This window comes from Hippocampus guttulatus, chromosome 9 (assembly GCF_054856545.1).
Source record: "Hippocampus guttulatus isolate MCC_2025c chromosome 9, RoL_Hgut_1.0, whole genome shotgun sequence".
NCBI classification, from domain to species: domain Eukaryota; kingdom Metazoa; phylum Chordata; class Actinopteri; order Syngnathiformes; family Syngnathidae; genus Hippocampus; species Hippocampus guttulatus.
In genome coordinates, this window is record NC_141269.1 from 1,025,643 (window position 1) to 1,052,870 (window position 27,228).

At 45.8% G+C, this 27,228-nt stretch overlaps 1 protein-coding gene across 3 annotated transcripts in view; it reads left to right on the forward strand.

Moving 5' to 3' along the window:
• The window catches only part of LOC147199704 (uncharacterized), a 35,410-nt gene extending 9,299 nt beyond the window's left edge, over nt 1–26,111 (forward strand). For 2 of the 3 annotated variants that reach the window (XM_086119176.1, XM_086119177.1), the window contains 65 exons: nt 552–719; nt 803–894; nt 1,093–1,214; nt 1,797–1,959; nt 2,641–2,769; nt 4,553–4,672; nt 4,758–4,889; nt 5,317–5,364; nt 6,814–6,855; nt 6,934–6,996; nt 7,065–7,139; nt 7,387–7,467; nt 7,550–7,606; nt 7,677–7,730; nt 7,797–7,850; nt 7,925–7,978; nt 8,044–8,097; nt 8,609–8,662; nt 8,751–8,795; nt 9,474–9,527; nt 9,609–9,653; nt 9,754–9,807; nt 9,923–9,967; nt 10,051–10,104; nt 10,336–10,380; nt 10,462–10,515; nt 11,267–11,311; nt 11,390–11,551; nt 11,983–12,036; nt 12,115–12,168; nt 12,268–12,312; nt 13,076–13,129; nt 13,212–13,256; nt 13,336–13,389; nt 13,552–13,605; nt 13,682–13,735; nt 14,132–14,239; nt 14,317–14,406; nt 14,483–14,536; nt 15,517–15,624; nt 15,812–15,919; nt 16,382–16,435; nt 16,513–16,566; nt 16,653–16,760; nt 16,833–16,886; nt 16,969–17,022; nt 17,096–17,149; nt 17,324–17,377; nt 17,455–17,562; nt 17,642–17,695; nt 17,818–17,871; nt 17,951–18,004; nt 18,405–18,458; nt 18,543–18,650; nt 18,727–18,780; nt 18,850–18,903; nt 18,978–19,085; nt 19,500–19,553; nt 19,633–19,668; nt 19,738–19,791; nt 19,852–20,161; nt 20,752–20,864; nt 20,948–21,016; nt 22,653–22,886; nt 23,231–26,111. In XM_086119176.1, the coding sequence (XP_085975302.1) occupies nt 552–719; nt 803–894; nt 1,093–1,214; nt 1,797–1,959; nt 2,641–2,769; nt 4,553–4,672; nt 4,758–4,889; nt 5,317–5,364; nt 6,814–6,855; nt 6,934–6,996; nt 7,065–7,139; nt 7,387–7,467; nt 7,550–7,606; nt 7,677–7,730; nt 7,797–7,850; nt 7,925–7,978; nt 8,044–8,097; nt 8,609–8,662; nt 8,751–8,795; nt 9,474–9,527; nt 9,609–9,653; nt 9,754–9,807; nt 9,923–9,967; nt 10,051–10,104; nt 10,336–10,380; nt 10,462–10,515; nt 11,267–11,311; nt 11,390–11,551; nt 11,983–12,036; nt 12,115–12,168; nt 12,268–12,312; nt 13,076–13,129; nt 13,212–13,256; nt 13,336–13,389; nt 13,552–13,605; nt 13,682–13,735; nt 14,132–14,239; nt 14,317–14,406; nt 14,483–14,536; nt 15,517–15,624; nt 15,812–15,919; nt 16,382–16,435; nt 16,513–16,566; nt 16,653–16,760; nt 16,833–16,886; nt 16,969–17,022; nt 17,096–17,149; nt 17,324–17,377; nt 17,455–17,562; nt 17,642–17,695; nt 17,818–17,871; nt 17,951–18,004; nt 18,405–18,458; nt 18,543–18,650; nt 18,727–18,780; nt 18,850–18,903; nt 18,978–19,085; nt 19,500–19,553; nt 19,633–19,668; nt 19,738–19,791; nt 19,852–20,161; nt 20,752–20,864; nt 20,948–21,016; nt 22,653–22,886; nt 23,231–23,377 (5,144 nt within the window). In that variant the 3' untranslated portion in view covers nt 23,378–26,111. Of the gene's footprint in view, nt 1–551; nt 739–802; nt 895–1,092; nt 1,215–1,796; nt 1,960–2,640; nt 2,770–4,552; nt 4,673–4,757; nt 4,890–5,316; nt 5,365–6,813; nt 6,856–6,933; nt 6,997–7,064; nt 7,140–7,386; nt 7,468–7,549; nt 7,607–7,676; nt 7,731–7,796; nt 7,851–7,924; nt 7,979–8,043; nt 8,098–8,608; nt 8,663–8,750; nt 8,796–9,473; nt 9,528–9,608; nt 9,654–9,753; nt 9,808–9,922; nt 9,968–10,050; nt 10,105–10,335; nt 10,381–10,461; nt 10,516–11,266; nt 11,312–11,389; nt 11,552–11,982; nt 12,037–12,114; nt 12,169–12,267; nt 12,313–13,075; nt 13,130–13,211; nt 13,257–13,335; nt 13,390–13,551; nt 13,606–13,681; nt 13,736–14,131; nt 14,240–14,316; nt 14,407–14,482; nt 14,537–15,516; nt 15,625–15,811; nt 15,920–16,381; nt 16,436–16,512; nt 16,567–16,652; nt 16,761–16,832; nt 16,887–16,968; nt 17,023–17,095; nt 17,150–17,323; nt 17,378–17,454; nt 17,563–17,641; nt 17,696–17,817; nt 17,872–17,950; nt 18,005–18,404; nt 18,459–18,542; nt 18,651–18,726; nt 18,781–18,849; nt 18,904–18,977; nt 19,086–19,499; nt 19,554–19,632; nt 19,669–19,737; nt 19,792–19,851; nt 20,162–20,751; nt 20,865–20,947; nt 21,017–22,652; nt 22,887–23,230 lie in introns of those variants that run through there. The other variant, XM_086119178.1, reaches the window with a different exon arrangement.
• The last annotated feature ends 1,117 nt before the right edge of the window (nt 26,112–27,228 follow it).

The window sequence follows — 27,228 nt, forward strand, 5'->3', positions numbered from 1 at the left end:
TCTACATGTGGGTGGATGTCGCCGATTTTGATTTTTCATCCAACAAATCTCACTTCACAGATCAGCAACAATGCACCTAAAGTACGTTTTTCCAAACGGGAAAGACGATCGGGAGTAGTTAATGGACTGTTGCTCTCAACATGAGAGAATTCAAGGAAGCGTAATCCATGTCTTTTTTTGTAAACATTGAAAATGAAAAAGCAATCAAAGAACCCCAAACCAGTGGTTTTGTAAACATCACAGACACTTTAGAGTGGTTTGGTCAACAAATGTGTGTTGTTGATTTTTTTTTTAATCCAACATCATAGGCAATTTAGTCTCCAACAAACCAAACATTTGTTTCTTTTGTTTTTCTTTTTTTTTTTATGCAAACATTTTAGTCTTCAAGGAAAGTGTAAAGACAATTGAGAGTCCACAACAAACTGAACATCAAAGACACTTTACATTTCTCACCTGCGTACTGTACATATTTTTCTCAACTTTAAAGACAATTTCGAGTGTTTCACGAAGCCGATGTTGGAGTTGTCTTTTTGTTTTCTTGTCTTTGGCAGGCAGTCCAGTCGACATCCTGAAGGTTCTGGAGCTTTCCGAGGACATGGAGGGCGTGTCCCTGGAGGCCGGGCTGTGCACCGGCAGGACGGGCCGAGAGGATCCTGACCTCGCCTTCAAGATCAACAAGAAGGTCCAACTGAGCGCCCCCACCAAGCAGCTTTTTCCTGGTAAAAGAAAGCCCGACCGGTGAGGTCTTCGGCAGAACGACGTGGCCAACACCAGCTAAGTTTTCATGCGCTCTTGCGCTCAGATTCTCCGTTCCCCGAAGACTTCTCACTGATGACCACAGTTCGAGCAGTGAAGGGCTCGCAGGTCTTTCTGCTGTCCCTCTACGACCCTCAGGTTTGTGTCACAACATGTCCTTATGGGAGGGGGGTTCTGTGGGAAGAATTTGGAGCAAAGCAATACATTTACTCCCTCAACAAGAAACTGAGGAAAAAGTAAACCGCTCGAAATACTCTCTGGCTGCACAATATGCTTGTCAGGAGTCGGTCAGGTCTTGCACTCTCCCACTTTTTTTTTTCCCCAATGGTCCCACAGGGTACGCAACAGCTGGGTCTGGAGATCGGACGTTCTCCGGTCTTTTTGTACGAGGACCACAAGGGTCAACCCACTCCGGAACTCTACCCAACTTTTAGGAGGATCAACCTGGCGGATGGCAAGTGGGTAACGCACCAGAGTGCAAATCACCTGACACACAATTCCCAGTTTTCATCAAGGACTCCTCAACGGCCCTCACGTATGTGTTTTTGGAAACACCCAATTTACAGTTGATAGGCCGTTTCATACAAAAGGTAACTAATGTGCTTCACGTAATTAACAGTACAACGTTGAAAAGTATTGCAAGCGAAAGAATTAGAGACAACTGTAGAAGAGACGTGAAAGTTCTGCTTCTGGTCTATACTGTATATATCGCTGAATGGTCCTGAATACGTCAAAGAAATGGTCATGGAATATAAACCCAGTTGGGTCCCGAGTTCTGCAGACTCGGGTCAATTAGCGGAGCCCAGAATTCAAAGCAAACATGGTGAAACAGCATGTAGCTGTTATGCTGCATGCCAATGGAATAAGATGCAAACAGAAGCATGAACGCTTTGAATTCTTGGTTAAAAGCTTCCCCCCCCCCCCATACCTCTTATGATGGTCTTTTCAAGCATTTTTGGAAAATTAATCTTCCAAAATCTTTTCCCTGCAGTAATTTTATCTGTCCATTTCTGTGAACATCTCTTTGACGCTTCCACTAGGTGGCATCGAGTGGCCTACAGTGTGAAGGACCAGCAGGTCACTCTTTATTTAGACTGTGTCAAGCTGGAGACTCTGAAGCTGCTGCGGGGACCCCGAGCGCACGTCAGCACCGATGGCGTCACCGTGTTCGGAACGCGACTGCTGGACCAAGACGTCTTTGAGGTTGGGCTCGCTCGATTTCCTAAAGTGAGCGTTTTTGCATTGGCCTGCAGTCTAGTCAAGAATTTAGACCTTTAAAAAGGTAACCTAAGAAGTGGGGGTCGGGGGGGGGGGGAGTTGAAATCCTAAGTTTTCATTCAATTTATTCCCCGTTCATTTTAGGTAGGTACAACAGTTCATCATTTGAGTTTTTTTTTTTTTAATCTAAAAATATTTTGCAAAATATTGCTGATTAAATATGTTTTTTAAATCTAAAAATATTTTGCAAAATATTGCTGATTAAATATGTTTTAATGATTTTAAAGACATTCCAGCTTGCCTAACAAAAAAAAAAAAAAAACAATTTTCGGCCGAAAGAAGAAAAGGAGTACTTTATTGCATAAAATTATCATAAAGCATAATGAAAAGGGAGTGTAAAGAAATAAACTGGTTTTACAAGATGTTGGGACAAGCCAAAAGTCAAAACAATTTTTTGCGTTTCTGTGTGAGCGCGCGTTGTGGCCTCCAGCAGCTCGTTGGCGAGTATTCTCATTTTGTGTTGGACTGTTAGTAGGCAAATGTTCTCAGAGTGAGAAAGAGAGACGTACTTACAGTGTTTGATTTCAATAAAAATCTTTCCCCGCCGGGTAAAGAATGAACAAAAAAAATTGGATTTCAATACCGAATAATTAACTTCTTGGACAGGGCGACATTCAGCAGCTGCTGCTGGTCGACGACCCCGCGGCGGCCGAGGCGTACTGCAGGGACTTCATCCCCGACTGTGACGCCGCATTACCTTACGATAGCATCATCATGGATAACGCCGCAGATGAGGTGAGCCCCCCCCCCCCGACCCCTCCCCCGCCGACCCCACACTCCCTCGATCACTTCAGGCAGCCCGCAATGTGACAGGTGCTGAATGCAGTAAATCCAAAGCAGCCCGTTGGGTTTTCTGGCTTCACAAATATGGCAAGTATTTATGGACCACAAGATACTTGCTCCGAGGGCCAAAAAAAATACTTGGACCGGCAATTACACTAACTTTCAAAGCCACACATCTTCATATGTTTCCCTACAGGCTTGGCACATCCCTTGCCCTCAAAAACCTGAAAACAAAAAGTATGAACCTTTTTTTTAACAGCGATTAAAGGCACCGGGATTTGCAAAAGCAAATATAAAAATATAAAGGTAGACATGTCTGCATTTGATCGCGTGGCGTGATGCGGCCTCCAAAACACACGGCCAGGTCAAAATTAAACAAATTGTTTGTTCACCACGATTCAATGGTACGATTCATTTTATCGTGCTGCTCCTTCTGCTGTGCCTGCCTTGGCCACTGGGAGGCAGTATAATAGCCATACAGACCCCAGAAAATAATGAAGAAGAAGAAGGTGTCCGATTTAATAATACTTCATCGAATACTGTGAAAAGGAAAGAAACAAAACAATAATTTTAACTGCCCCCTTCGGGCTCATGACATTTCCTTCCACTGCTATGCGGATGACTGTCAGATTGATGTCCCGATGGGCAAAAAAGACCCTTTCTCGTTGGGGCCACTTTTTAAATTGTCTCGAGAAAATCAAGACCCGGATGGCACTGAAGTGATGGTATTTGGTGCCTGTGGCCCTCGTACGCCCCGCGCGGACTTGGGCCCCCCGGCTCCTGACTTTAAGCCAAGACTCTCCAACTGTTGTTGAGCTTTAAAGCTGTCTTTGATATTCATTTCGTGCTTTACTGTTTGTCGTTGCCTGAATTATTTTTGCTCCACGTACAGCGCTTTGTATAGAGCGGTGTTAGTGCTCTAGAAATACAGTTGAGTGGAGAACTACATCCAAGATATATGTGATGATCTGTTTACAATGATTAGTCTATCAGAAAAGTCGCCATTCACGTTTAGATTCCCTGGTGGTATGAAAACAGCCGACATTTATTTCTCAACTTGTATATATTGGATTTTTGTTCGTTCCAAAAACGACAAAAGCTTTTTAAAAAAAAAATAAATATTTTTTTTCCTTGCACCGCCTACCGCTGTATGATTTACGATCTGGCTCTGGATTCAAAAGCACCACGGGATGCCTCTTTTTTTTTCCTTTTTTTTTTTTTTTTTCTTTTGAGGATTTATTGCGGTCACTCCAGATCTCACCGACGAAAGAGACCAGTCCACATTGAAAGGAAAACAGTGAAGGAGGTTCCAAATAACAAGTGAGATCCTGGCAGATTTTTGTTATTTTTGGGGGGAGCAGATACTCTCTGTTATTTGTGGAAAAAAAGACTTTGAATAATTATTGGTTTTTATTTTTGTGGCTAAAATTGCCATCGGTGTATACGCTTATAAATGAAATGTATTCTTATGATTATTATTATGTACAGTTCTGACATCATTTAAATCTCGCGCTGCAAATCCACAAAGATGGTCTCCACTTGTCATGTTGCTTTTAAAAACATTGAATCAGCACTTCAAACACATCCCCCCCAAAACATTACATCTACCCCCCCCCCAAAAAAAAACGGAAAAGCAGCGGCAAAAACAAGAAGAAAAGTTGGTGTCGGAAAGGCTAACACGTTCATGACGCAGGCCACGATGGACTTTGAAGTTGATCCGCTGCGTGCTCCTCAGGTGGACGCGACGCCAAAGAAGCCCGTGGTGGAGGAATTGGACGAGTACGACTTCGGCGATGTCTTTGAAGACGTTTCTGTCTCCACGGTGACGGCTGGACCCAACCTCACCGAGTATGAGGTGAGAGTGGCGTCTGTTCCCATTTGCCCTTTTTTGTTTGTTGTTTTTTTTTTTTTTTGCCGGTCACATCTCATTCACCTGACAGATTTTCGAATACGAGGACTACGACAACGCCACGGACGACTACCAGGTGAACGAGTACGAATACGAAGAAGAGGAAGTGGATGAGCGATACAGGCCGGCCGAGAGGGAAGGAGGATATGGTCTGGACACGCAGGTATCAACCAAAAGCTGCAGCAGCATTAGGAGGACCTGTGTACTCTATGAGGGGGGGGGGGGGGGGGCACAGATCCAAACAAAGAAAGATACTGCTAAATTGTTTGAGATAGGGGGTGTCCAAACTTTTTTTGCTCGAGGGCCGCCACCACTATGCGAAATGATATGGGCGGGATAAAATATCGCTAATGTGATATTTCGCATCGTTTATGCTTACTCTACTGTATCGATACCAAGCGTCAATTATGGGTGAGGTAACACAATACGGGGGAGACAAAATATCAGCGTCATGCTAATGATTGAAAAAAACCATCTGCGTGGGATCCCTGCTGTCGGCAATCGCCCGGCTCAAATTTTTGGCATCAGTGGCAAGGTTTCAGGCTGCTACGATGGTTCAAGTAAAATTTGATCCTGTTCTCGTCTTCCAGTTCATTCCGGAGAAAGGAGAGAAAGGAGAGCCGGCACTTTTGGGAGCGGTAAGAAAGCACATTTTAAAAGACGACCCTCATTCCATCCTCGCCAATTCGGGGACCAAGACAGTTCATGGAAACGGCCAGCAAAAATCAAGGAGCTGCGAATGAGTCAATCGCTGCTTTCAGAACCATTCGCTCATTCCCTACTCCGGCCTCACTGGAGAAGGACTATTAGAAAGTAGATGCGATCGATCACTCCTTAGTCAACGCTACTCGGATGCGATCGGTTACGTCGTCGCCTGCGTGCGATTGCGACGTACAGGCTCAGCATCAGTGGATGGACCTTCCTTCTTTTAGAAATTTGGAATAGAATAAATCAATTAATCGCTGGGAATCGGGATAAAGCCTCGCTGCAAATAGTAATTGCCTACAGGTGCCACATAACGGTGGCAGAGGACTAATTTTATCTGAATGAGGCTCCCTTCCTCTGTTCGCATGGTTTCCTTGGCAGAAAGATGCTGGAGGGGGGGAAAAAAAACAGCAAACGGGTGAGTTTTTTTGGCAAATATAGGGCCGTAGGTTCCCCCTTTAAAGCTGCGAATCAACGAATTTGCAAATGCCGAGCCGCAAATAATCAGGGATTCGCCGTGTATCGTTTGAAGATGAGTCTTTTTCTAAACAGGAAAATAAAAACAAAACACTTCATGTCTATTGATGTTGCGATGTTGCTCGACCTCTATGAAAGATATTTTCGTGACGCTTCAAAGTGCAGTTTGCATGTTCTCATTTTTGTCATTGGCCACAATGTCGTCATGTTTTCCCTCAAATAACGGCTGTAGACGTATAATCGTCTCACAAAATTCTTAAACGCGCATCCATCAAGGAATTATTGTTCAGTTTATTTTAGAAGATGTCTGGTAAAAATTGCAAAATCTCATCTTCATTAAAGGGAAACTCGAGCCAATTTTTTGGGGGGCAAGAATAACGCTGTATGTGCCACCACGGATTAAAATTGCGAGATAAGAATGGACCACTAATTCAGCAATCTCAAGGGGCCGACATTTTGGACAATATTACCCGCTGCCGGCGACCGAAATTATCGTCACATCAACCCCCAGCGAATGGCATGGGATCAAAATCGGAAAGTGGATTTGCAAGACTCCCTTTGTCGACCAGGGGGTTGAGGTCAGCAGAGCTTGAACAGCATTTTTGCAAGCAACATATTTCACATTTCTTTAAAAAAAAAAAAAACTGTAAAGGAGATGACCAGTAATCATTTTAATTGACATTTTAGCTAAACATGTCAAGTGGACACAAATGATTTGCTTCAGCAGAGCATGTAAAATGATGTTTGAGTTTGCCACCTATACCATTGCAACAGCCCTGCAAAATAGCCAACCCCTTTAAAATAGGAGACTTTTTAGTGGCTAAGGGGGGATTCCAAACAAAGTCTAAAATCATGTTTGAATAGCCACATTTAGAAGATTTGTTTTTGTGTTGTTGTGATTTCAGGGCACGCAATTTGTAGGCTCGTACGGGCCTATGGGACCTCAGGTTGGTGCCTTCGAGGATATAACAAATTCAAATGTGGGAAAGTAGCCACGTTAATTCCTCCTGTCTGCGCTTGCGCAGGGACCGGCGGGCCCTCCCGGAATCACCGGACTGGCGGGACCTCGAGGAGACCCCGGAGAACTGGTCAGGGTTGTCCTCTATTTGTTGTCAAGCGTGCTCTTGAACTGCTCTCATCGATGCGGGTCTCTTAGGGACCCCCGGGACTGCCGGGCCTGAACGGAGTGGACGGGATACCGGGACCGCCGGGAAACATCATGGTCTTACCGGTAACGTGGAGCGAAAACAAACCAACAAACAAACAAAAAAAAACAGAAAACACATTTCTCATTGTTCTTCGTGGTTGTTGTCACTGTGCTAATTTGAACGCACGTCACCAATTTATAGTATGCAAGAAGTGGGCTAAGCTATATGCTCGTCTGCATAGCCACCAGGAGGGGTTTTGAGTCTGTTTGTGTGTGTCGCATCGTCACAAAGTGGCCACTTTGTTTCTTCGATCTCTGTTTGCGTTTGCAGTTCCGGGCGGGCGGCGGCGAAAAGTCGGCCACCGTTTCTGCGCAGGAGGCTCAAGCTCGGGCCATCTTGCAGCAGACCAAGGTCAACGAACACTCACCTCAAATAAATCGCAGCGGATGGACGGCTGTTGCCTCTTTAAATCGCGTCTTACTTCTTTTTGCAGTTGTCAATGAAAGGTCCTCCTGGTCCACTTGGCCTCAGGGGACGACCTGGTCCACTTGTGAGTTTTTACTCACGCGCACGCACGCGCACACATCAGTTTTCAACAATGTATTTTTGTTGTTTCCCAGGGCATACCAGGTCCATCCGGCCTGAAGGGAAGCAATGGAGACCTGGGACCACTTGTAAGTAAAAGCGGGTCATGGTAACACCCCCCTCCTTTTGTCCTAACACCGCGGCCCCACCCTCAGGGTTCACCCGGAGCCCCCGGAATCCCAGGCCAGAATGGACGTCCCGGGAAAAGGGTGCGACTTTTTTTACCTTTGGGTTTATACCTGTGCGGCGCACGGAGGCTAACGTTTCTTTGGGTGTTTGTCAGGGACGAGCAGGGGCAGACGGCGGGCGGGGCGACATCGGAGAGACGGGTGTAAAGGCGAGTAGCCGAGGCGACCGCTCGGCGCGATCAAAATGTCATCGTAAAATTGTTTGTCCTCGCAGGGGGACAGAGGCTTCGACGGCCTGCCTGGTCTGCCCGGAGATAAGGGACATAAAGTAAGTTGGACAGATAACTCCCATTTGAAGGGGGGGGGGGGGGTGGCTTAACAGGATGACTCAAAAAGTCTCATGGGCTTACGCTGAATGGCAAGTCGGCCATTTTTTTTGGTTTGACGCAGCCATTTAGGGCAAATTTCAGGGTTGGAAGGTTGAACAGCAAAATTTGAAATACGAGCCCTTGACAGCAGTTTCACGAATCAACAGGAAATTGCCATCTTGGGCTAATTACAGGGTTCCTCCGAGAGAGTTCTCTCGGTCTTTTCAAAGCGACTTATATATCCAATACACGTGACATGCATTAGCTCTGTGGAAAAAGCTGTGTGGCCATCTGCATGCTCAGTTAAATCCATGAAGGTCACGCTGCTCACGTGAGGCCTCGCGAGTTGCTCGCCAAATCAGCAGCACTCACCAAAGCACATGAACGGTCTCCCGGACGCATTAAAGTCTTACCGTAAACCAGTTGGGAAACACTCGATGGATTTTGCCGCCATTTTCTGGGTTCCCTCAGGGTGAAAGGGGAAAACCAGGGGCCCTAGGTCCTGCCGGAGAGCCGGGAGAAAAGGTACAAATCGTCGAATCGATGTGACGAAGGTTGCGTGTCTCCTGGCGGTTGCTTTTGAAGTTGTTGTTGTTGTTGTCGTCATGCGCAGGGTTCTGAGGGCCCGCCCGGACCGAGAGGACAGCCGGGCGACGCCGTGAGTGCTCCCAATGCAACTGAAAGGCTTTCACACCACTTGCACGATAGCCGTTCTTTCCTGAAACCAAAAAAAAATGGTTCTGGAATTCTCGTTAGCGCATTGAAATTGTGAGAAATAAGGACTCTCAGTTATGTCCTATCAACCCACATTCGTACTCAAAACCTTAGAACCGTGAGGCTCACCACGAGAGCATTGTGCCGCCAGGCCCGTCCAACATATTAAGCCCAAATGACCGAATTTGTTTGAAATGTGCCACAAAAACATTTCAAATGCCAGATGCGCCTAAAAGCCGAGGCGATCACCTTTTAGCGCAAAAAGGGGTTGCGCCGGAGCTAACGTAAGCTGAGGCTAATTTGGCTGCGAGACGAGAAGAAAGATTTTGTTTGAAGTGTTGCTCTTTACATCACCACGGCAACCGTGGCGCTGTCGACACCCACGGGAATTAAGTGGAACAGCAAAGACGGTGCCCCCCCCCCCCCGCCCCCTCCGAAAAAATCCTATCATATTACATTATTCCTTTTGTCATTCGGCAGATGTCGTAGTTATGTATATTTATAACTATTGAATTAAACACAGGAGTTGAATCACAATTTTTTAAATTTATTTTTTTACACCAATACCCAACAAAGATCTTTACTTTTGGAATTTTGACAAGTGCAAAACTGTGTGCTACAGGGGCCAAGAGGTATGAATGGCCCTCGAGGTCGTCCGGGACCCGCAGGACAGGCGGTGAGTGTGAACTTTTCAAAAACCACGCACACATATGCACACGCACGCTTTCAAATACCCGTCTCTCTTTTCTTCTCGCAGGGCATTCGGGGAATCGATGGTGCGCAAGGGTCAAAGGGCAACATTGTGAGTATTTGAAATCCTTTTTTATTTTTTTTTTTTTTAGCCTGATCTGGAGCCGTGACTTCATGATTTGTGTTTGTGTATATATGTGTTTGCGTTTCAGGGTTCCCCGGGAGACATCGGCGCACCAGGTCAACAAGGCAACCCTGGAATCCAGGTACAAGCACACGAAAAACAAGAGCAGAACCACTTTGAGAAGTCAGATTGTTTAAAAGAAAAAAAAACACACACACACACACACACACACACACACTCCTCCGTGTCTCCCTCAGGGCTTTCCTGGTCCTCAGGGACTAGTCGGGCTGCCTGGAGAGAAGGTAAAAGCGAAGAAAAGTTGGAAGCATCTTAGCACTTTTGTGTTTCAGAGGAATCGCAACTTTTTTTTTTTTTTGACCGGCAGGGGCCGCAAGGGAAGAAAGGGATGCAGGGTTTACCTGGAAATGACGGCCCTCCCGTAAGCTCATGTTTAAAAACAAACAAAAAGCAGTCGGCTTTCCATCAAGTCATGGCATGCAAAGACAGCGCCGTAGCGCAACATCCGACTGACTGACGGAGCCATTATTTGTAGTATGGACAAATTTGTTCGAGCCCCGCTCGGTCGAAGCCTTTCTCTTGCTGTGACAACCCCGACCTAAAAACTGAGCTTGTCACATTAGCAAATATTAGCGCGTGTTCTCGCCAACAGGGTCATCCCGGACGGGAAGGGACCCCTGGTGAAAAAGGTTTGCCGGTGAGATGAGTGCGTTTGTTTAAATTGCCATCATTGAGGCAAGTCAAATGTTTTGCTAAAACGTGTCATTTTTGGTGACAGGGTCCCGTTGGAGTGCAGGGGCCCGTCGGCTATCCCGGACAACGAGGAGTCAAGGTTGGAGTTATTGCATCGATGCAGTTGTTGCGGCACAACACAACGGCAGACTTCCTGCGTGTTTTTGGGGCACGGCTTTGTGGCACTTTTTGTGGGTCGACTTGACTTCCAAATTCGAGGTTGCTGAGGCAAATTGACTTCACGACCAGGGGTGGACTTTTTTTTCAGCAAATGGGCACTTCAAACTGGAATTAGCTGGAGTTATTTATTGCATCATTACAGTTTTAGCGGGACAACAGCATGGCAGACTTCCTGTGTGCTTTCAGGCATGGCTTCTTGGAGCATTTTTGTAAGTCTATTTGAGGTTGCTCAAGGAATCCAGCTTCGGAGGCTAAATTGTTCTCCAACAAGTTAGGGGAAGTCAGTCTTGGAAAGAAATGAGCCTAAATGTCTTTTTCCAGCTAAAATGGCAGGCTTCATGTGTGTTTATGTGGGTCTACTTATGATACGCTACCAAATGTCTTCTAACTAAATGAAACTGACTTTGGCGACTGAATTTTTAATCAAACGAGTTTTGTCTTTTGAGAAAATAATCAAAATGAGCCTAAACAGGCCACCTTCTCCTCAGGCAAAGCGTTTTTTTTGTTTTTGCGGGTCTGCTCGTGATCGACATGACAGCCACGTTTTAGGTTGCTATGGGAAACAAAATTAGTCTCAGAAGGTAACGGCCAAATAGAGCTCAAAATGAGCCCGGTGCGGCAGCCTCAAATCCAAATACTCAACTTCTTCCTTTTTTTTGTGTGTCGGCCAGGGCGCAGATGGCATCCGAGGACTGAAGGGCAGCAAAGGCGAGAAGGTGGGCTCCATCCGCAGCACCTTCATTCTCCCCTCAAACGTCGTCTTCCTCGCTAACCTCCTTTGCTTGCGACCGCAGGGCGAGGACGGCTTCCCTGGAGCCAAGGGTGAGATGGGCGGCAAAGGTGACGGCGGTGACGACGGCGCTCCAGGAGGACGCGGGGAAGACGGACCAGAGGGACCCAAAGGGCAAACGGGGCCTATGGGAGAAACGGGACCGTCCGGGATCCCTGGAGAGAAGGTATGGAGTGCGATCGTAAGAAACTATCACTATGAATCAGTTTGACCACCGATTTTTACGCAAAGCCTCGCCTCTTAAATGAAAAAATTCCGCCGAGCACTGAACCCGCGATTAACGAACCGCGAAGTAGCGAGGGATCACTGTATTTTTAAGCGAGGCATTTCAACTCAACTCAACTCAAATGTGTTTATCGAGCACTTTCAAACAGCCGTCGCTGCACACAAAGTGCTGTACTTGGAGCTTTCAACTGAAAGACACGTTTTAAGTGCCGGGAAGAAGCCAAGTTTAGCCTAGGCTGTTAGCGGGAGGAGTCTCCAGATTTATCTGAAGAAAATCTGCCATTTTATTTTAAGGCGATATCGCCCAGTCCTATAAAAAAATATATATATATAAAAATGAAAGAGCGTGGATAACTTGTTGCTGTTTTTCAGGGAAAACTAGGAGTACCCGGTTTGCCAGGGTATCCAGGACGACTCGGACCAAAGGTAATTTCATTCATAATCCACATACATACACTATATAAATCAGATACATTACTTGGTTAATCCTGTGTCGTGCCGAAGGGCTCTGATGGCTTTCCTGGAGTACTTGGAGCTACTGGAGAGAAAGGCAAAAAGGTGAGTGGATACAAAAACAAAGAAAAAAATGAAAGACTGTCTTTTGTCCCGTCTCATTGTTTTTACTTGATCCAAAAACATCCCATTCTATGTACGCAGGGTCCTCCGGGACAACCAGGAAGTGCCGGACAGAGAGGGCCAAACGTAAGTGCACCCCTCACTGGACACTTTATTCGGTACACCCGGACAATCGCATTGACAAGAGTTTTGTTTTAAAAAGAAATACATGTTCATAGAAATTGTTCGCAATAAAAAAGGGATACTACCTGATAGTGACATAAAAATAAAAAAGCAAAACACACACACACACATATTACTGATAGTAATGTCTATATTAGGCATGGGCCAACATTAGATAATATCAGTATTAAAAATACAGCCCTAAAGTGCCCTTTTATGAAATCCCCCCCCCCCTTTTTTTTTTTTTTTTAGGATAATGCACGTGGCAAAAAGGCATCAGTATAAGTAACTCGGTTGCTCTTTCTCATCTTCTTCCCTGCTCCCTTCCTCCTGCTTGTGTGTGTAACTGCTCACCACTCCCCTCTCTGCTTGCCGAAAAGGAGGAGGAAAAAAAAAAATCTCCTGGCCGCCAATTACCTTGCCTTGCTTAGAACTCCCCACAAAAAAAGAAAATAGGTCATTATTGTTGACAGACACAATTAGCGGTTATTGAAACGTGGAATTTTTAATTTACAACCGTGTCATTTTTTGTTGTTGTTTTGTCACTTTTAGTGTGGGGTGCATCATGAAACGGAGTGTAAAATTAATTGTGATGAATATACTAAGCCGACAAACTAGTTAAATTTATCATTAAAAATGAAGTATCGATTTAAAAAATCTGATAAAGTACGGTCATAATACTAGTAAATCATATAAAAAAATAATAATCCCTGACATGTCACCTCAGGGCGCACGAGGAGGCAGAGGTGCAAGAGGACCCACTGGGAAGCCTGGAGAAAAGGTCAGCTGACTCGCCTCACTTGGGAGGTCGCTGAAGGTCACACTTGAGCCACCGCATTCTCCTTTCTTAACGCTTTTGTCAGGGAGCTTCCGGGCACGATGGTCCCCCGGGATCGACCGGCGAGAGGGTGAGAGACAGCATAAGTAAATGAATTGATTAAACAGCCTGCATGCTATCCACTTATGGAGTGATTTGCATTTTTAAAGGGACCGCAAGGACCTCAAGGAAGGGGTGGAGAGCCTGGACCCAAAGGAGCATCTGTGCGTGCCCCATTGACGCTGACATTTTTTACTTATAAAAAAAAAAAAAGAAAAAGTTACGCATTTTAACATACGACGTGTCATTATGTACGCAGCTCCACTTCAATATGATTAATCCAGTTTGTTTGTTTTTTTTTCCCCCAACTTGACCCACTTGCGTAGGGTCCCAGCGGGAAAGACGGCCTTCCAGGACACCCGGGTCAACGAGGAGAACCGGTAAGACTCTTCTTCCAAGTGAAATCTGGAGACAGTGTGGCTACTCTTTGCCTGACAAATTTGTTTTTAACTGCAGGGATTCCAAGGGAAAACCGGACCCCCAGGACCCTCTGGTGTGGTGGGGCCACAGGTGGGTCCACAACATGACCTGCCCAAAACACAACCCTGGAGGAATCTCGGAATGTTAAAAGAAAAATTTGCCCCGGAGTCCTCTTTCACAGATCATCCTGAAATTTGGTGGACTTGTCGATCATAACAGGACCCATAAAAAAAGTGAACAGCAAGTTGGCCATTTCGGTCAACCTCCAGGGCTTTTACGCTGCTATGCTGTTGATTTTACTTTGACTGCAGTGTGGTGTTCCTGAGGGTTCATTTCTGGGAGCTCTGCTGTTCTCACTCTATCTACTCTCTTTGGGTTTTGTATTCAGCGGAGATTATTTTAAAGTGCTTACCCCTGTGATGTTTCCCCTTTTTTTTTTTTTTTTTTTTAAATTGATCCGGTCCTCCTCTCGTTTGTGTGTTCCAGGGCAAATCAGGTGAGCCTGGCCCCACGGGGGACCGAGGCCACCCGGGTTCACCGGGTGTGCCCGGAGAACACGGTTTACCTGGCTCCGCTGGGAAGGAAGGTGGAAAGGTGGGTCCGGAAATCCGCTCGCAGCCGTCACGATCAGCGATGCGGAGTCTTCTTACGCTGGTTCGGTCTACCCTCAGGGTGATCCTGGATTACCCGGAACTATGGGGAAGAACGGGCCCCCGGGACTGAAAGGGTTCAGGGGGAGCAGAGGCGCTCCTGGCGTTATGGTAACACAAACAAGTCGCGTATATTGAATAGTTTACATTATTTCAATTACGTTGACCATATGTTTCATGTTCTTAGGGGCCTCCCGGTCTAAAAGGAAGTGCGGGACCCTCTGGTGCTCCAGGAGCCATTGTGAGTCATCTTAAAATCGGGCGGAGGCAAAACATGGCCCACGGGTCACACGCGGTCCTCTTTGTTCTTCACTTTGGCTCACCGTGTATTTCGAATATCAGGAGTCATATAATATTAGTAAAAAGATGTTTTCCCCCTAAAATTGAACAAATAAAATGTATTCATTTTTCCTCATTAATTGGTATGTCAGGTCCATCAATTTGACATTCAGACATAAAACACAAGGAGGAGACACGAGACTCAATTCTGGTAACGGGGGAACGAAGAGAAGTGTTGGTTTCAGTTCTCTGCGCGTCACCCAAGGATCTCATTTATTGGAACTCTAATACATGGGTGTGTCCAACCTAAAGTGTGAGGGCTGTTGAAGACACACTGAACTTGTCTGACTATGTGTGTGTATGTGAGTGAAAATTACGTACATGCGTGCGATCATTACAAAAACACCCAATTTGCAGCTGGTGTTGACAGTTCCGTCCACGTCCGACCTTGCTCCTGTTTAGTCTTAATACTTATCTCTTCCTAACCACTTCCTCGGAAAGGTGGTTGTGTCCCAAAACTGCCACACAGTGCACTAAGCATTCTTGACTATATATGTGAGTATATAATGATTTAAAGCATTATATCTTTATTAAAAGCATAAGCGTTCTTCATTGCAGGCATAATCAATGTATCATTAATAATAAGCAAATGTATGAAAACTAAAAACAATCAACCTAAGATGATGTATTGATTTATTATGAATTTTTTCAAATATAAAATCTATTACACACATGCGGTACGTTGTTTGACACCATCTATGCACAATACAGGCAACCAAGTCCCCTCTAAGGACGACAACTTCCTCAAAGCCTAAAAGTCATCTACAAATGATCGGGCTCATCTATCCGTCTTGACCTGTCAAATATTTGTTTTGTTTTGTTTTTTAACGCAATTTAAGTCAAAGAGCATTTAAAGTAAATCAGATGTTTCTGTTTGTGTAGGGGCCGGGCGCCGAGAGAGGTCCCCCCGGGCCGGCCGGAGCCATCGGACAACCGGGACGGGCCGGAGCCAGTGGAGGACCAGGACCAATGGGAGAGAAGGGCGAACCCGTAAGATATATAATTTTCAATACCTCAAAAACATTGTTGTGATGTGTTTAAAAGAAGAAAATCTCCAAATGTTGGCAAAATGAAATGCTTATTGCCTATTTGAAAAAAGCTTGTTTTCCGCCAATGAAATCGACCAACCAGTTAATGGGTCGAGCACTCGTGCTTTGTCTGCGCATGTTTATCCTAGGGTGAAAAAGGTTCAATTGGACCAGCAGGTCAGGATGGGGACCGGGGACCAGGGGGCATGCTTGGCACTACAGGCCCTCCAGGACCCGCAGGAGATGATGGAGACAAGGTAATCAAAACCAGGACTACGGTATGAAGTTCAACACCCGACTCACACCCTGTTGCGTTGAAAGAAATGGTGGCTCTATGAAAACTATTTTTTATCACAACAGACGGTGCCATTTCACTGCGTTTGGTGTGAAAAGAACCAAGCAAATAAATTTAGGGGGGGGGGGGGGGGGATCACGATTCGATACACGATTATTTCGTCAGTAGTTGCTTCAGTTCTTTCCTATGCACAGCTGTTATTATAGCGCCCCCATAGTGGTGCAACGCTGCAACTGCAGATAAAATACGTCGCTGCCGCAGAGGGACCTCAATCGCTCAACCAGCATACCTGGAGCTTTCCTCTGTGGTGAGCGATATCGATCGGTCTGGCTGAGGGCGGCACAAAATTAGCTGGAAGGCACGCTATGATGAAGGCAGGAAAAACCTTGCACTTGGTGCACCGTAACAACGTGTGTGTCTACAGGGGGAGCAAGGAGGACCCGGCCAGAAAGGAAGTAAAGGAGACAAAGGCGAATCTGTGAGTCTGGAACTAGACAGTCAACATGGCCACCATAAAGGAAACACCTCTGATCGTCTGTCTTTGTTCCGTCGCAGGGACCCCCAGGACCAAATGGTACTCAGGGGCCCATCGGACAACCGGGACTTCCTGTGAGTCGGCTCGTTTAGATGTGTACCAAAAACCAGAGCGTTTGTGGCGAAAACCCAAGAGTTGGATGACTACCCGTGTGTTCCAGGGCCAAGATGGGGAGGTAGGGCCCCGGGGCCAGCAGGGAATGTACGGACCCAAAGGAGATGAGGGTCTTCGGGGTTTCAAGGGTTTGAGAGGACCAATAGGATTACAGGTGAGACATGCACGGGCGATCAAGACGCTACATTTTAGCGGCTGATGCTTTGACGTGCCTTTCATTTCAAAGGGCATGCCGGGCCTGCCCGGTGAAAAAGGCGAGAGCGGACATGTCGGGCTGATGGTGAGCTGGCAGCCATGTTCTTTCTGCATCACGTACATGTGTTTGTACATTCTCCACTCATGAAGTGAGCTCTGGTTTTTAGGGTCCGCCTGGCCAACAAGGGCCATCGGGTTCTCAAGGACCAATCGGAGGACTGGTACAGAATATCCTACGTCTGTTTCAATACATTCTAATTCATCGGGTGCTCATGAGTTTTATGTTTTCCGCAGGGGCCAACGGGTCGGCAGGGTATGGTTGGACAGCCCGGTATGGTCGGAGAAAAGGTAATCATTGGAGCGGGCAGAAACCTTGCACCATCATCGGATGTTTCAGTCATTCAGTGATTGTAACCTGCTGTTTGTCAGTCATTACACTTACTTGAGCTTACTCCCCATTCATTCGTCTACATGTCTATCCTTGGTTTGTATTCTCCATCCCTTCACTCATCTCTCACTTAGGGGGAGGATGGTGAATCAGGGGATCCTGGCCCAGTTGGTTTTGCAGGAAAAATGGTGAGTTTGTCTCCACAATTTTTAGTCCATACTTTGTTGGACATGACCCTCGATGTCTGTCTTCTTTGCTACCTTAGGGTGAGACTGGTGATCAAGGGGAGAAAGGAGATTCTGGTCCACCAGGAGCAGCTGGTCCTCCGGGTTCCCGAGGCACCCTAGGGGAGGACGGAGCCAAGGGCAATGCAGTGAGTATCTACCGAACCCCCTCAAAAGCCATTCGGGAAATATAGCTAACATGTTCTAATAGGACTGCTCTGGTCTCAGGGTCCTATTGGTCTCACCGGGGACCTTGGACAGCAAGGGGAGGCCGGGCCCAATGTGAGTGTGCCCTCTCTCTTCCACATCCTCGCCACCAGTGAATTCCATCCTCACAATCAGTCATTTTCATGCGGATAAATGTAATGCTGTCATGACGGTAAGACATTTGATGTTACTGTCAGGGTGTTGACGGCCTTCCTGGGTCCAAAGGAGACACCGGAGAGCCTGGAAAAGCTGTGAGTGTAAATCATACGTGTTATATAAAAAGAAAGATGGCTGATAGTATAACCGGTTTCTTCCTTCAATACTTCACAGGGACCACCAGGAGCAGCAGGAGAACCAGGACCACCAGGACCTCCAGGGAGAAGGGTGGATTTATTTTTTTGGACTCCAAATCTAAGTTGATGCTAAAAATGAAACCCTCCAGATTCCAGGAGACACCAGATTGATAAGACTGATCCTCCTGGGCTCGGTGTCAACTTTATGATAAATTCCCTAAATCTTGGATATAGTTCTAACTCCTCAAACACCTACAGTATTCTTCTTGACTTGCTCTCAACTTTCCAAAGTCTTGGTCTTGACCTACCTTCACCCTAACACCTCAAAAACCTATTCTTGACTTGGTGTTACCCTCCCAAAGCCCGGGTCATGACTTTACCCAAACTTGTCAAAGTCTTGTTTGATCCGATCCTAACTCGTGAAGTCTTGGTCTTGACCTGGTCTTACCTCCTCAGCAAAATTTTACACTGCCTAAAATGTCCCTTTTCAGGGCCACCTGGGGAAAGCTGGGAAAGACGGAAAGGGAGGTCTTAAAGGAGCTAAGGTAAGCGCAAAAAGTGGCTCTTGAATCACGACTTGGGAAAGTTCCCATCTTCTCCATATGTTGTTGCTTTGTGTTTATTTTCAGGGTGCTCCTGGACTTGAGGGTCCTATAGGGAAAACGGGGCCAGTAGGTCGTCAAGGTCAACCCGGAAAGGCTGGTCCACAGGGTCTCAGAGGCATTCCTGGTCCTGCTGTAAGTCAGCTGATCAAGAGAAACATTTGTACAATTGCCAAGTGTCTGGATCATTTTTTTCCCCTTTTTTTGTCAGGGTGAGCAAGGCCTAACTGGACCATCAGGCCAGATGGGTCCACCCGGCCCTATGGTAGGATTGCTGAGCTCACACGTCTCAGGACGTCATTCGGTTTTTGGATTGTTTCAAAATATCTTTCAGGGTCCACCAGGATTAGTCGGGCTAAAGGGAGAACATGGAAAAATTGGAGACAAGGTGGCTTCAGGATTAACGGCGCACGTCCACAAACAGTTCTTGTGAACTCCACATGACTTGTGCCATATGTGCAGGGTCATGGTGGCCTCATCGGTTTGATCGGACCCCCGGGGGACATCGGAGAGAAGGGGGACCGAGGGCTGCCGGGAAACCAGGGACTATTGGGTCCCAAAGGAGATGAGGTATTGAAAGCATGATCTCAAACATCCCAAATACAAAACCCGGTTGGCCATTCAGGCAAAGGTCTACTAGACCAATGGCAACTTAAATTGACAGAACTCAACCTTGGACTTGGCGTAGTGGACTCAGCTTGCAGTCTCGAGACCAAAACTGTGAACATCAACATTTTAAAACAGTTACCAGATTAAGAATTAGTCCACCTGTGTTGGTTTTGACCATGAACTCTTGGTCTAAACTTTTCAAGATTTTAGTCTTGACTCAATTCCTCAAAGTATTGATCCGTACTGAGTCTAATTGCAGTTCATCTCAACTTGATCGAAACTCCTCAAAGTCTTCGTGTTTACTTGGTCTTAGTCTTGATCTTGAAATTACTTGATGGTGATTGACTTTGCTGCTTCCTTTATCTTTAATTCCAGGGACCTGTTGGCCCCCCAGGTCCTCACGGCCCGCCAGGCCCTACGGGTCTATCTGTGAGTACAATTCTTTGATTCGGTTATGCATTACGGGCTAGAGTGGTGGAACAACCGCCTGTGTCCTTGTCCTTTGCAGGGTGCTCTCGGTATAAAGGGTTCTAAAGGAAATCCAGTAAGTGTCGACACTAAGTTGACAGTGTCATAAATACCCGCACTGAACTAATGAGTGGTGTGAACCTAGGGTCCGACTGGAGCCAGAGGCGACACTGGACCCGCAGGACCGCCAGGACCCCCCGTGAGTACTGAACATTGGCTCAATAAAGACTTTGAGAATTGCAAGTGGACCGTCTCTTAGGGACTCCCGGCCGTGCCACCACTGCCGGAACGGGCGCGGCAAAGACGGACCCACCTTCTGGACGGTGCAGTTCTGGAAGGGGACGACGAGATGGTGGATGGAGGCGAGGAGGACGAGGAGTGGATTCAGGGGGATCAGGCGGACGCATGGACCGACGAAATGAATGAGGGCCAAGGCATGGAGGAGGTGTTCGCCTCGCTGTCCTCCATGAAAGTGGAGGTGGAGGGCCTGCGCACCCCCCAGGGGACCTACCACAGCCCCGCCCGCTCCTGCAAGGAGCTCTGGCTACTCAGTCCAGAACTTCCTAATGGTACTTCCGCATCATCTGTTCAGCTATGTGTCTAAGCCCATGACGCAGAATCAGACATAAGTCTCCAATATTAGGTCTCCGTCGATTTGGGACTGCATATTTGGGACTTGCTTTGCTCAAACCTGAACTGATACTTAGACTTGAGCTTCATGACTTAAGAAGTCACATTCTGCAAAAAAAAACAACCAAAACTAAGTGAACCTACAAAAAAAAAAACCTACACAGTCAAAAGGTTGATGCGAATAAATAAGAGAAATTCTCGAAAACACAACTCAAAGAGATAGATGAAAACACATAGGAGGAGGATGCCATCTCAGAAATAATATTTGGGTACTTGAGTTCGTCACTGCAGATAAAGAAATAGTACGCGTGACGTGCCTGGAAAGAGAAGTATTGTACACATTTGCAGGCTCCAGAAAAACTGTACCTGCCCCACTCAAAGTAATAAGGTCGGGCTTGTGGTTCCCTTGCCTCACTGAGGAAACGCAAGCCTTTTCTGTCTATACCGTAGCACACGGTGCTAGAACTGAAGCATATCGAAACTTGGCGGAAGTGTGTCTTTGTGGTGAAGCCTCCCCGTGTCCCTCCAGGTGAGTACTGGATCGACCCCAATCAGGGCTGCCACCGAGACTCCTTCAAGGTGTTTTGCAACTTCACTGCTCATGGTGAGACGTGTCTCTACCCAGACAAGAAGTTTCAGTCGGTGAGCCCACTGCATTTAAAAAAAAACAACCCTAATGGCTTCTAAAGTCTAAGCTACAAGTTGAACTTTGCGTTTGCCATCAGGTAAAGCTGGCCGGGTGGAAAGGGGAGAAGCCTGGCACCTGGTACAGTAAATTTCGAAAAGGAAAAGAGGTACACGGTGATGTTTATGGATGTTTCGAACATACCGTCGAGATACATCACCCGAACAAACCTCCTTGACACCAGTTACTACCTTTGCCATTCGCTAGGACTTTAGAGGCATCTTATTGCATCTTAGCACAAAATGGTTCATTTCGTCACAAATGGGTTCTGTACCTCCCACGGCAGCAATTTCCAGGAAAAGCGAGGCTACCACCTCCACCATCTGACCTCGCGCAAGTGGAAGAAAATGGTTTGATGGATGAATGAATCTTATTTTGAGATGTGTCTCTGTAAAGGTGCAGCGATGGTCACGAGAGATATGGTCTTTTGACAGTTTGTACGCTAACCGCCATTCACTCACTTCTGCATCATCGCACCAGATGCAGGTGTTGACATCATCGAATGACAGTACAGTACCTGATTGCAGGATGCCGTGTTGTTAACTTACACGATTGCCGCAATATCCTGTTGCGTTCTGCAATACTTAGCGTTCAGTGACAATTTCTCGCAACGCAACAGGGTGAGTGCTCAGCGTTAAACCTGACATACCCAACTCGCCGCCATTCCCACAAATTCTGCCTTTGATCCTACCACACACTTTTTTTCACCCTCCATTCCACATCAATAGCTTTCACACAGCGAGATATTCAAACGCTGGTCATGTAGGCCAGGGGTCCCCAACCGCCGGTCCGCGGACCGGTACCGGTCCGCAGCGCATTTGGTACCGGGCCGCACAGAAAGAACTTGCCTTAATTCCGTTTTATTTATTTCGGAATACGAAAGATGTTTTATTTTGAAAAATTACCGAATTCTCCGTTACATCCGTCTGTGTCACGCTTGACACACGTCAAGCCACGCTTCTCCGTCACGTGACCGATTACGCTAAAAATAAAACGCCGGAGCTCGCAAAATGAGTAAAAAAATAAAACGCCGGAGCTCGCAAAATGAGTAAAAAAATAAAACGCCGGAGCTCGCAAAATGAGTAAAAAAATAAAACGCCGGAGCTCGCAAAATGAGTAAAAAAAAAAAACGCCGGAGATCGCAAATGATGGCGGCCTTAAAAGTACGTTCGAGACAACTTGGATTAAAGTTATGTCTGAATACTCTGAGATATCACCACAATAGCACTGTTGCTATTTCCGACATCCTGCCTGTGCGAGGCGGGGTTTTCTGCAGCAAGGGCGACTAAAACAAAATTACAAAGTAGACTGGACATAAACCGCACACTTGAGGTGTCATTGTCTTCTATTACCCCGAGATGGGACCGTCTGGTTGCAGAAAATCAAGCTCGGGGCTGTGGCGAGTCGTCATTTTCATGCACTTTGAATTTGCGTTCGTATCGTATTTCGAAGGCATTACACACGACCAGAGTGATCAGAGTGTTGCGGCCAGATTAGACGCTGCTTGTGTTTATGATTATATTTCGAAAACACCACCGTTTTCATGCAGCTCAAACCATATTATTTTGTTGTATTATTTCCGCCACACCTTAAATGCCGGTCCCTGAAAATATTGTCTGACATAAACCGGTCTGTGGGGCAAAAAAGGTTGGGGACCCCCGATGTAGGGTACGGCGTGAGTATGAGGGTTATGCCGCCTCTGCCGATTCAGCCTGAATACGTCTCCTCTTTTTTTCGCCTCCCAGTTCTCGTACTCGGGCGTGGGCGGCGTGGAGGTGCACGTGGTGCAAATGAACTTCCTCAAGCTGCTGAGCGTGACGGCCAGGCAGACGTTTACCTACCACTGCCTCAATTCTGCCGCCTGGCTGAACGGTGATACCGGCGCTCACCACTTGGCGCTGCGCTTTCGCGGCAGCGGCGGTGAGGAGTTGACGCACAGTAACGCGCACTACATCCGCGCCCTCTATGACGGCTGTCAGGTGAGCAGCTCTGTCTCTTGTCTTCTGGTCATTGCTGCCCACTGCAAACGATACAGTGTGACCGGTCTCACTGGCTTTGTCTCTGCTAGCTTCGTCCCACTCTGCGCTGTCCGTCTGAGTAGCTACTTTGCTGATCCTGGTCCGTTCTTGTCACTCCCAAAGAGATTTTCAGCATTTTTATCTCTGGAACTTCCGCAGCACTGTCCAACACATTTTCTTCCTCCCTCCCAGCACTCTTTTATTTATCTCTCTTCCACACTTCCCAAGCTTCTGAGCATTTGATCCCAATGTGCTTCGATGACCCCAAAAGTTACCATTGTGCCATGGTGTTTTTTCTGTCCCAGACGCGCTCGGGACAAGAAAGGACGGTGTTGGAAATAGACGCCCCCCAGTCCAACACGTTGCCCATCTTCGATGTGGCGGTGAGCGACTTTGGCAACGCAGGCCAAAAGTTCGGCTTCCAGGTCGGGCCCGTCTGCTTCGGCGGTTAAACCTTCGGGACGGCATGGGACGGAACTGAAAAAAAGAGCAAAACCGACAGACTCTTTTAACGTGCAGGGAAAAGCAAAACAAACTACTTCCAAGACTCCGAGCAGGTGCCTCACCATATTTATATCTTATTGCTTACTAATTAGGCAGCACGGTGGGCGAGTGGTTAGCACGTCTGCCTCGCGGCTCTGAAGGTTCGGGGTTGGAATCTGAGCTCCTGCCTTCCTGTGTGGAGTGGGTTTTCTCCGGTTTCGTCCGACATTCCAAAAACGTGCATGTTAGTAGCTTGGTTGAAGACACTAAATGATCTATGAGTGGCAATGGTTGTTTGTCTCCGAGTGTCCTACGATTCCAATCCAGGGCGTACCCTGCCTCTCGCCCAAAGCCAGCTGGGATAGGCTCCAGATCACTCACCACCACACAATGACGACAAACACAAGCGAAAAATGGATGATGCCTGATTGTCGCCTACACACGCTGCTGCTTTGCCACCACACAAAAGTGCAAAAATACTTGAATGGTCGCAATTTGCTCAAATTCACCCACCAAAAACCTCATTGCTGTTGATTATTAGCATTAGCTTTAGCCACGTTGTTATGCTTATTTGTGTGGTTGTGATGTCGTCATGGTGCTGTTGTCTACAAAGGGAAACTGAGGCAGTGCATTTTTTTTTCTTATTTTATTCTTTTTATTTTAATTGAGAAGTTTGACATTGTTTGTACTGGGAAGTGACTTAATAATAATAATAAAAAAGAAGTACATAACGTACATTTGAATATTAAATATCCTCCCTCATTTGTCCGCAACCACAAAAAATAGCACCTTCTCAAAAACTGCTGTCAAAAAATAGCTCCAGGACATTTACGTATATTTACTTCCCCCCCTTGAGGAGGCCAAATTTTGGAATGATACTTTGGGAAGTAGTAACCCTATAAATACCATGATGTTTCCAGAAAAAGAGTCAATTGTGCTGCATACTGGAAATGGTAAATTGTAGAATATTTTCCCATTTTGCAGGCTAATATAAAAGCAGTTAAAATTAAATGATATTTTGCTCATTTTTAGCGGTTAAAAAATGACAAATGGAAATTTTAAGATGAACAATATAAAAAAATTACATTAAAAATAATTTCAAGGAGTATTTGCTTCTTTGTATTATTACATTCTGAGATCAAACAATGACTGATGGTAACATTGATTTGTATATATTCGGTTTTCATCTTTTCCTAATGTCAGAAAACTGCATGCTTTGAATGGGCGGAAAGTAGAGAGAGCACGACTGGACAAGCCTTGTTATGAATGAGTACACATTGAAATAATTTTTATTGGGCCCTCGTATGGCTTAAGCCTTGGCAATAGCATTGATTTGTAAGCATCCCTATTTTTTGCAGTTTCAAAAAAACAGGAAAATATGTGGCATGTTGCCGCATGCTTTGAATTAGAGAAACATACCGCCCTCTGGTGCACAAAGCTAAAAACTAATCTGAACAACTTCAAATTGTTACTTATTTTTGTTTATCCCTTAGATGGCTTAATGATTGCCGGCAACATTGATCTTCATAATGTCAGTAAAGACAGTAAAAAGTGTACCCCGTTGCTGCATTCTTTAAATGGGATTTAAGTAGTGCCCTCTGGTGGACAAATGGAAAAATAGTCATTCAAATTGTTATTATTATTATTGTTATTGTTATAGTTATTCATTGGTAGGAACCTTGATTTTCGTTATAGTTTTTGCACAGCAGTATCACAAAACTGTCAAAATGCGTGAGATTCTTTGAATGGGCAAGAGTAGCACCACCTGGTGGACAAATATATTTGAAAGTAGATCTTTTGATTTTGGATCTGGATCGTATGCAACAATTTTATCTCCATTTTTTTAACGGTCGTCTGAAACACAACTCAAAATATCGCTGCATGCTGTGAATGGGGGGAACAGTGCCATCTAGAGGACAGAAAAAATGTATAAATCGTGCCCTGAGATGTCTCAAAGATTGGAAGAGACATTTTCAGTGTTCTTTTGTTTTTTGGCGATGTCTGAAAACTAAAAAAAAGGAAAAAAATCGTGCAGTCTTTAAATGGATTAAAAGTAGTGCCATCTGGTGGACAAAAAAAATGCTTGAAAGGCAAGCAAATAAGTGTTTTCAGTTCGTTTTTTTTTTGTGTAGCTTTGCTTTTTTTTAACGCTAATTCAAACAACAGAGTACTGTGCAAAATATTTTGAAAACAAATATCAGCTGGCAGATTCCAATTACATTCATTCGGCACATCCAAAATGGCCCTTAAGTGATTGTTTTTTTTTAAACATTTTGCACTGTCCCGGCTGACTTCAGTTTTACCTCACACACACACACACACACACACACACACACACACACACAGCCTGTATATATGCTTTGCCCCAGAGGGATGCCGTAGGGGAGGGTTTTTTTTTTCCTCTTTTTGGTTTTGGTTTGTTTTTTGGAGAAGTTGAGCAAATGTTTGAATGGAGTTTCATTTCAACAGTGAATCCTCATGACGTTTACATAACATCAGCCCCGCTTACTGCACAGACTCTCATCCCGCTGTATTTGGAGCAAGACAATACTTCCATCCAAAACTGATTTGCATCACTTCATAGAAACACATGCTTTCCTTTATTTTCCCTTGTCATTTATATGTGTGCATTGTTTTATATAGAAAGGAAGGCAAATGTGGAAGAATTTAATCATGTAAAACAAATAAATGTTGCCAAAAGTGCTTGTATACGCTTTTATTCAGGCAGGTTCGGGTTCAACATGAAACCTGAAGATTGCGTTGGGGAAAAGAGGGTCATGACCAGGAATGTAGTTGCTTGTTCTGCTAACCTACGGCTGTTATTCCCCACCACTGCGCTTTGTGTCCAAGGGCTCTATTTTAATGACCCGGCAAATATCCGGAGAAGCCTAAATCTGTACGGACAGGTATCAGACCAATGTTGGCATCTTTGCAGTTGCGCGCAAGCCGGCACGTTGAAAACAAACAAACGAACAAACAAAGAAAAACAGGCAGTTTGCGGTGTTGTGGGCGTGAACATGGCCGACTCCATTCAAAGCCAGGAATAATTCACACCACAACAGAAGGGAAGAGTAGAACAACGAAATAGAACCTTTTTGACGAGGTCGCAGTAGTGACGACCGCAACACTTTATTATTAATCATTTTCCCAATTTGACAAATTTACTTGCAGTAACCAAAAGATGGTCGTTCGTTCTCCTCCAGTCACTTCCTGTCGTGCAAAGAGCACGCCGTCTCTGACCAGTCTTCATCAAGATAGGTGGGTTGTACTTTATTTCCACCTGCAGGATTTCGGGTAAGGCATCTAGAGGATTTGCATTCACCGCAGCCTGTTCATTCATCATTCATGACGTCTTAAGCACATCTGCAGCCCATCTCGCCGGTGACGCACTTGAGTGAACACAAGAAGTCTTTCTCGACTCTTCGGAGCCTATTTTCAGCCATACATTATAAATTGTTTGTCAAAGGTGACGCTTTAAATGGCACCTTATAGTGGAAGGAGCAGGCAATTTGAGGCTTATGGAGTTTTGTTGCTTTTTTTTTGTTGTTGTTGTTTTGTACCTTCTTAAAGGGGAAGTCATGTCCCAAAAGAAAATCTGTGCCCTTACTAGTCTTAACACGGTATTCTGAATAATATTGTGCTGGTGGTGGATAAATAATTAATTGGAAATCTGAAAACAGGTGAACCAGCCCCTTGAAAAGCTAACACCTATAACTGTTTTCTGTCAGAAATTCGACACAAATCCGATTTGCGATTATATCGTAGAGAGCGACGCGCCCAAATCCCGCATCATTTCGGAACACCAACCAAGGTGAGCAGA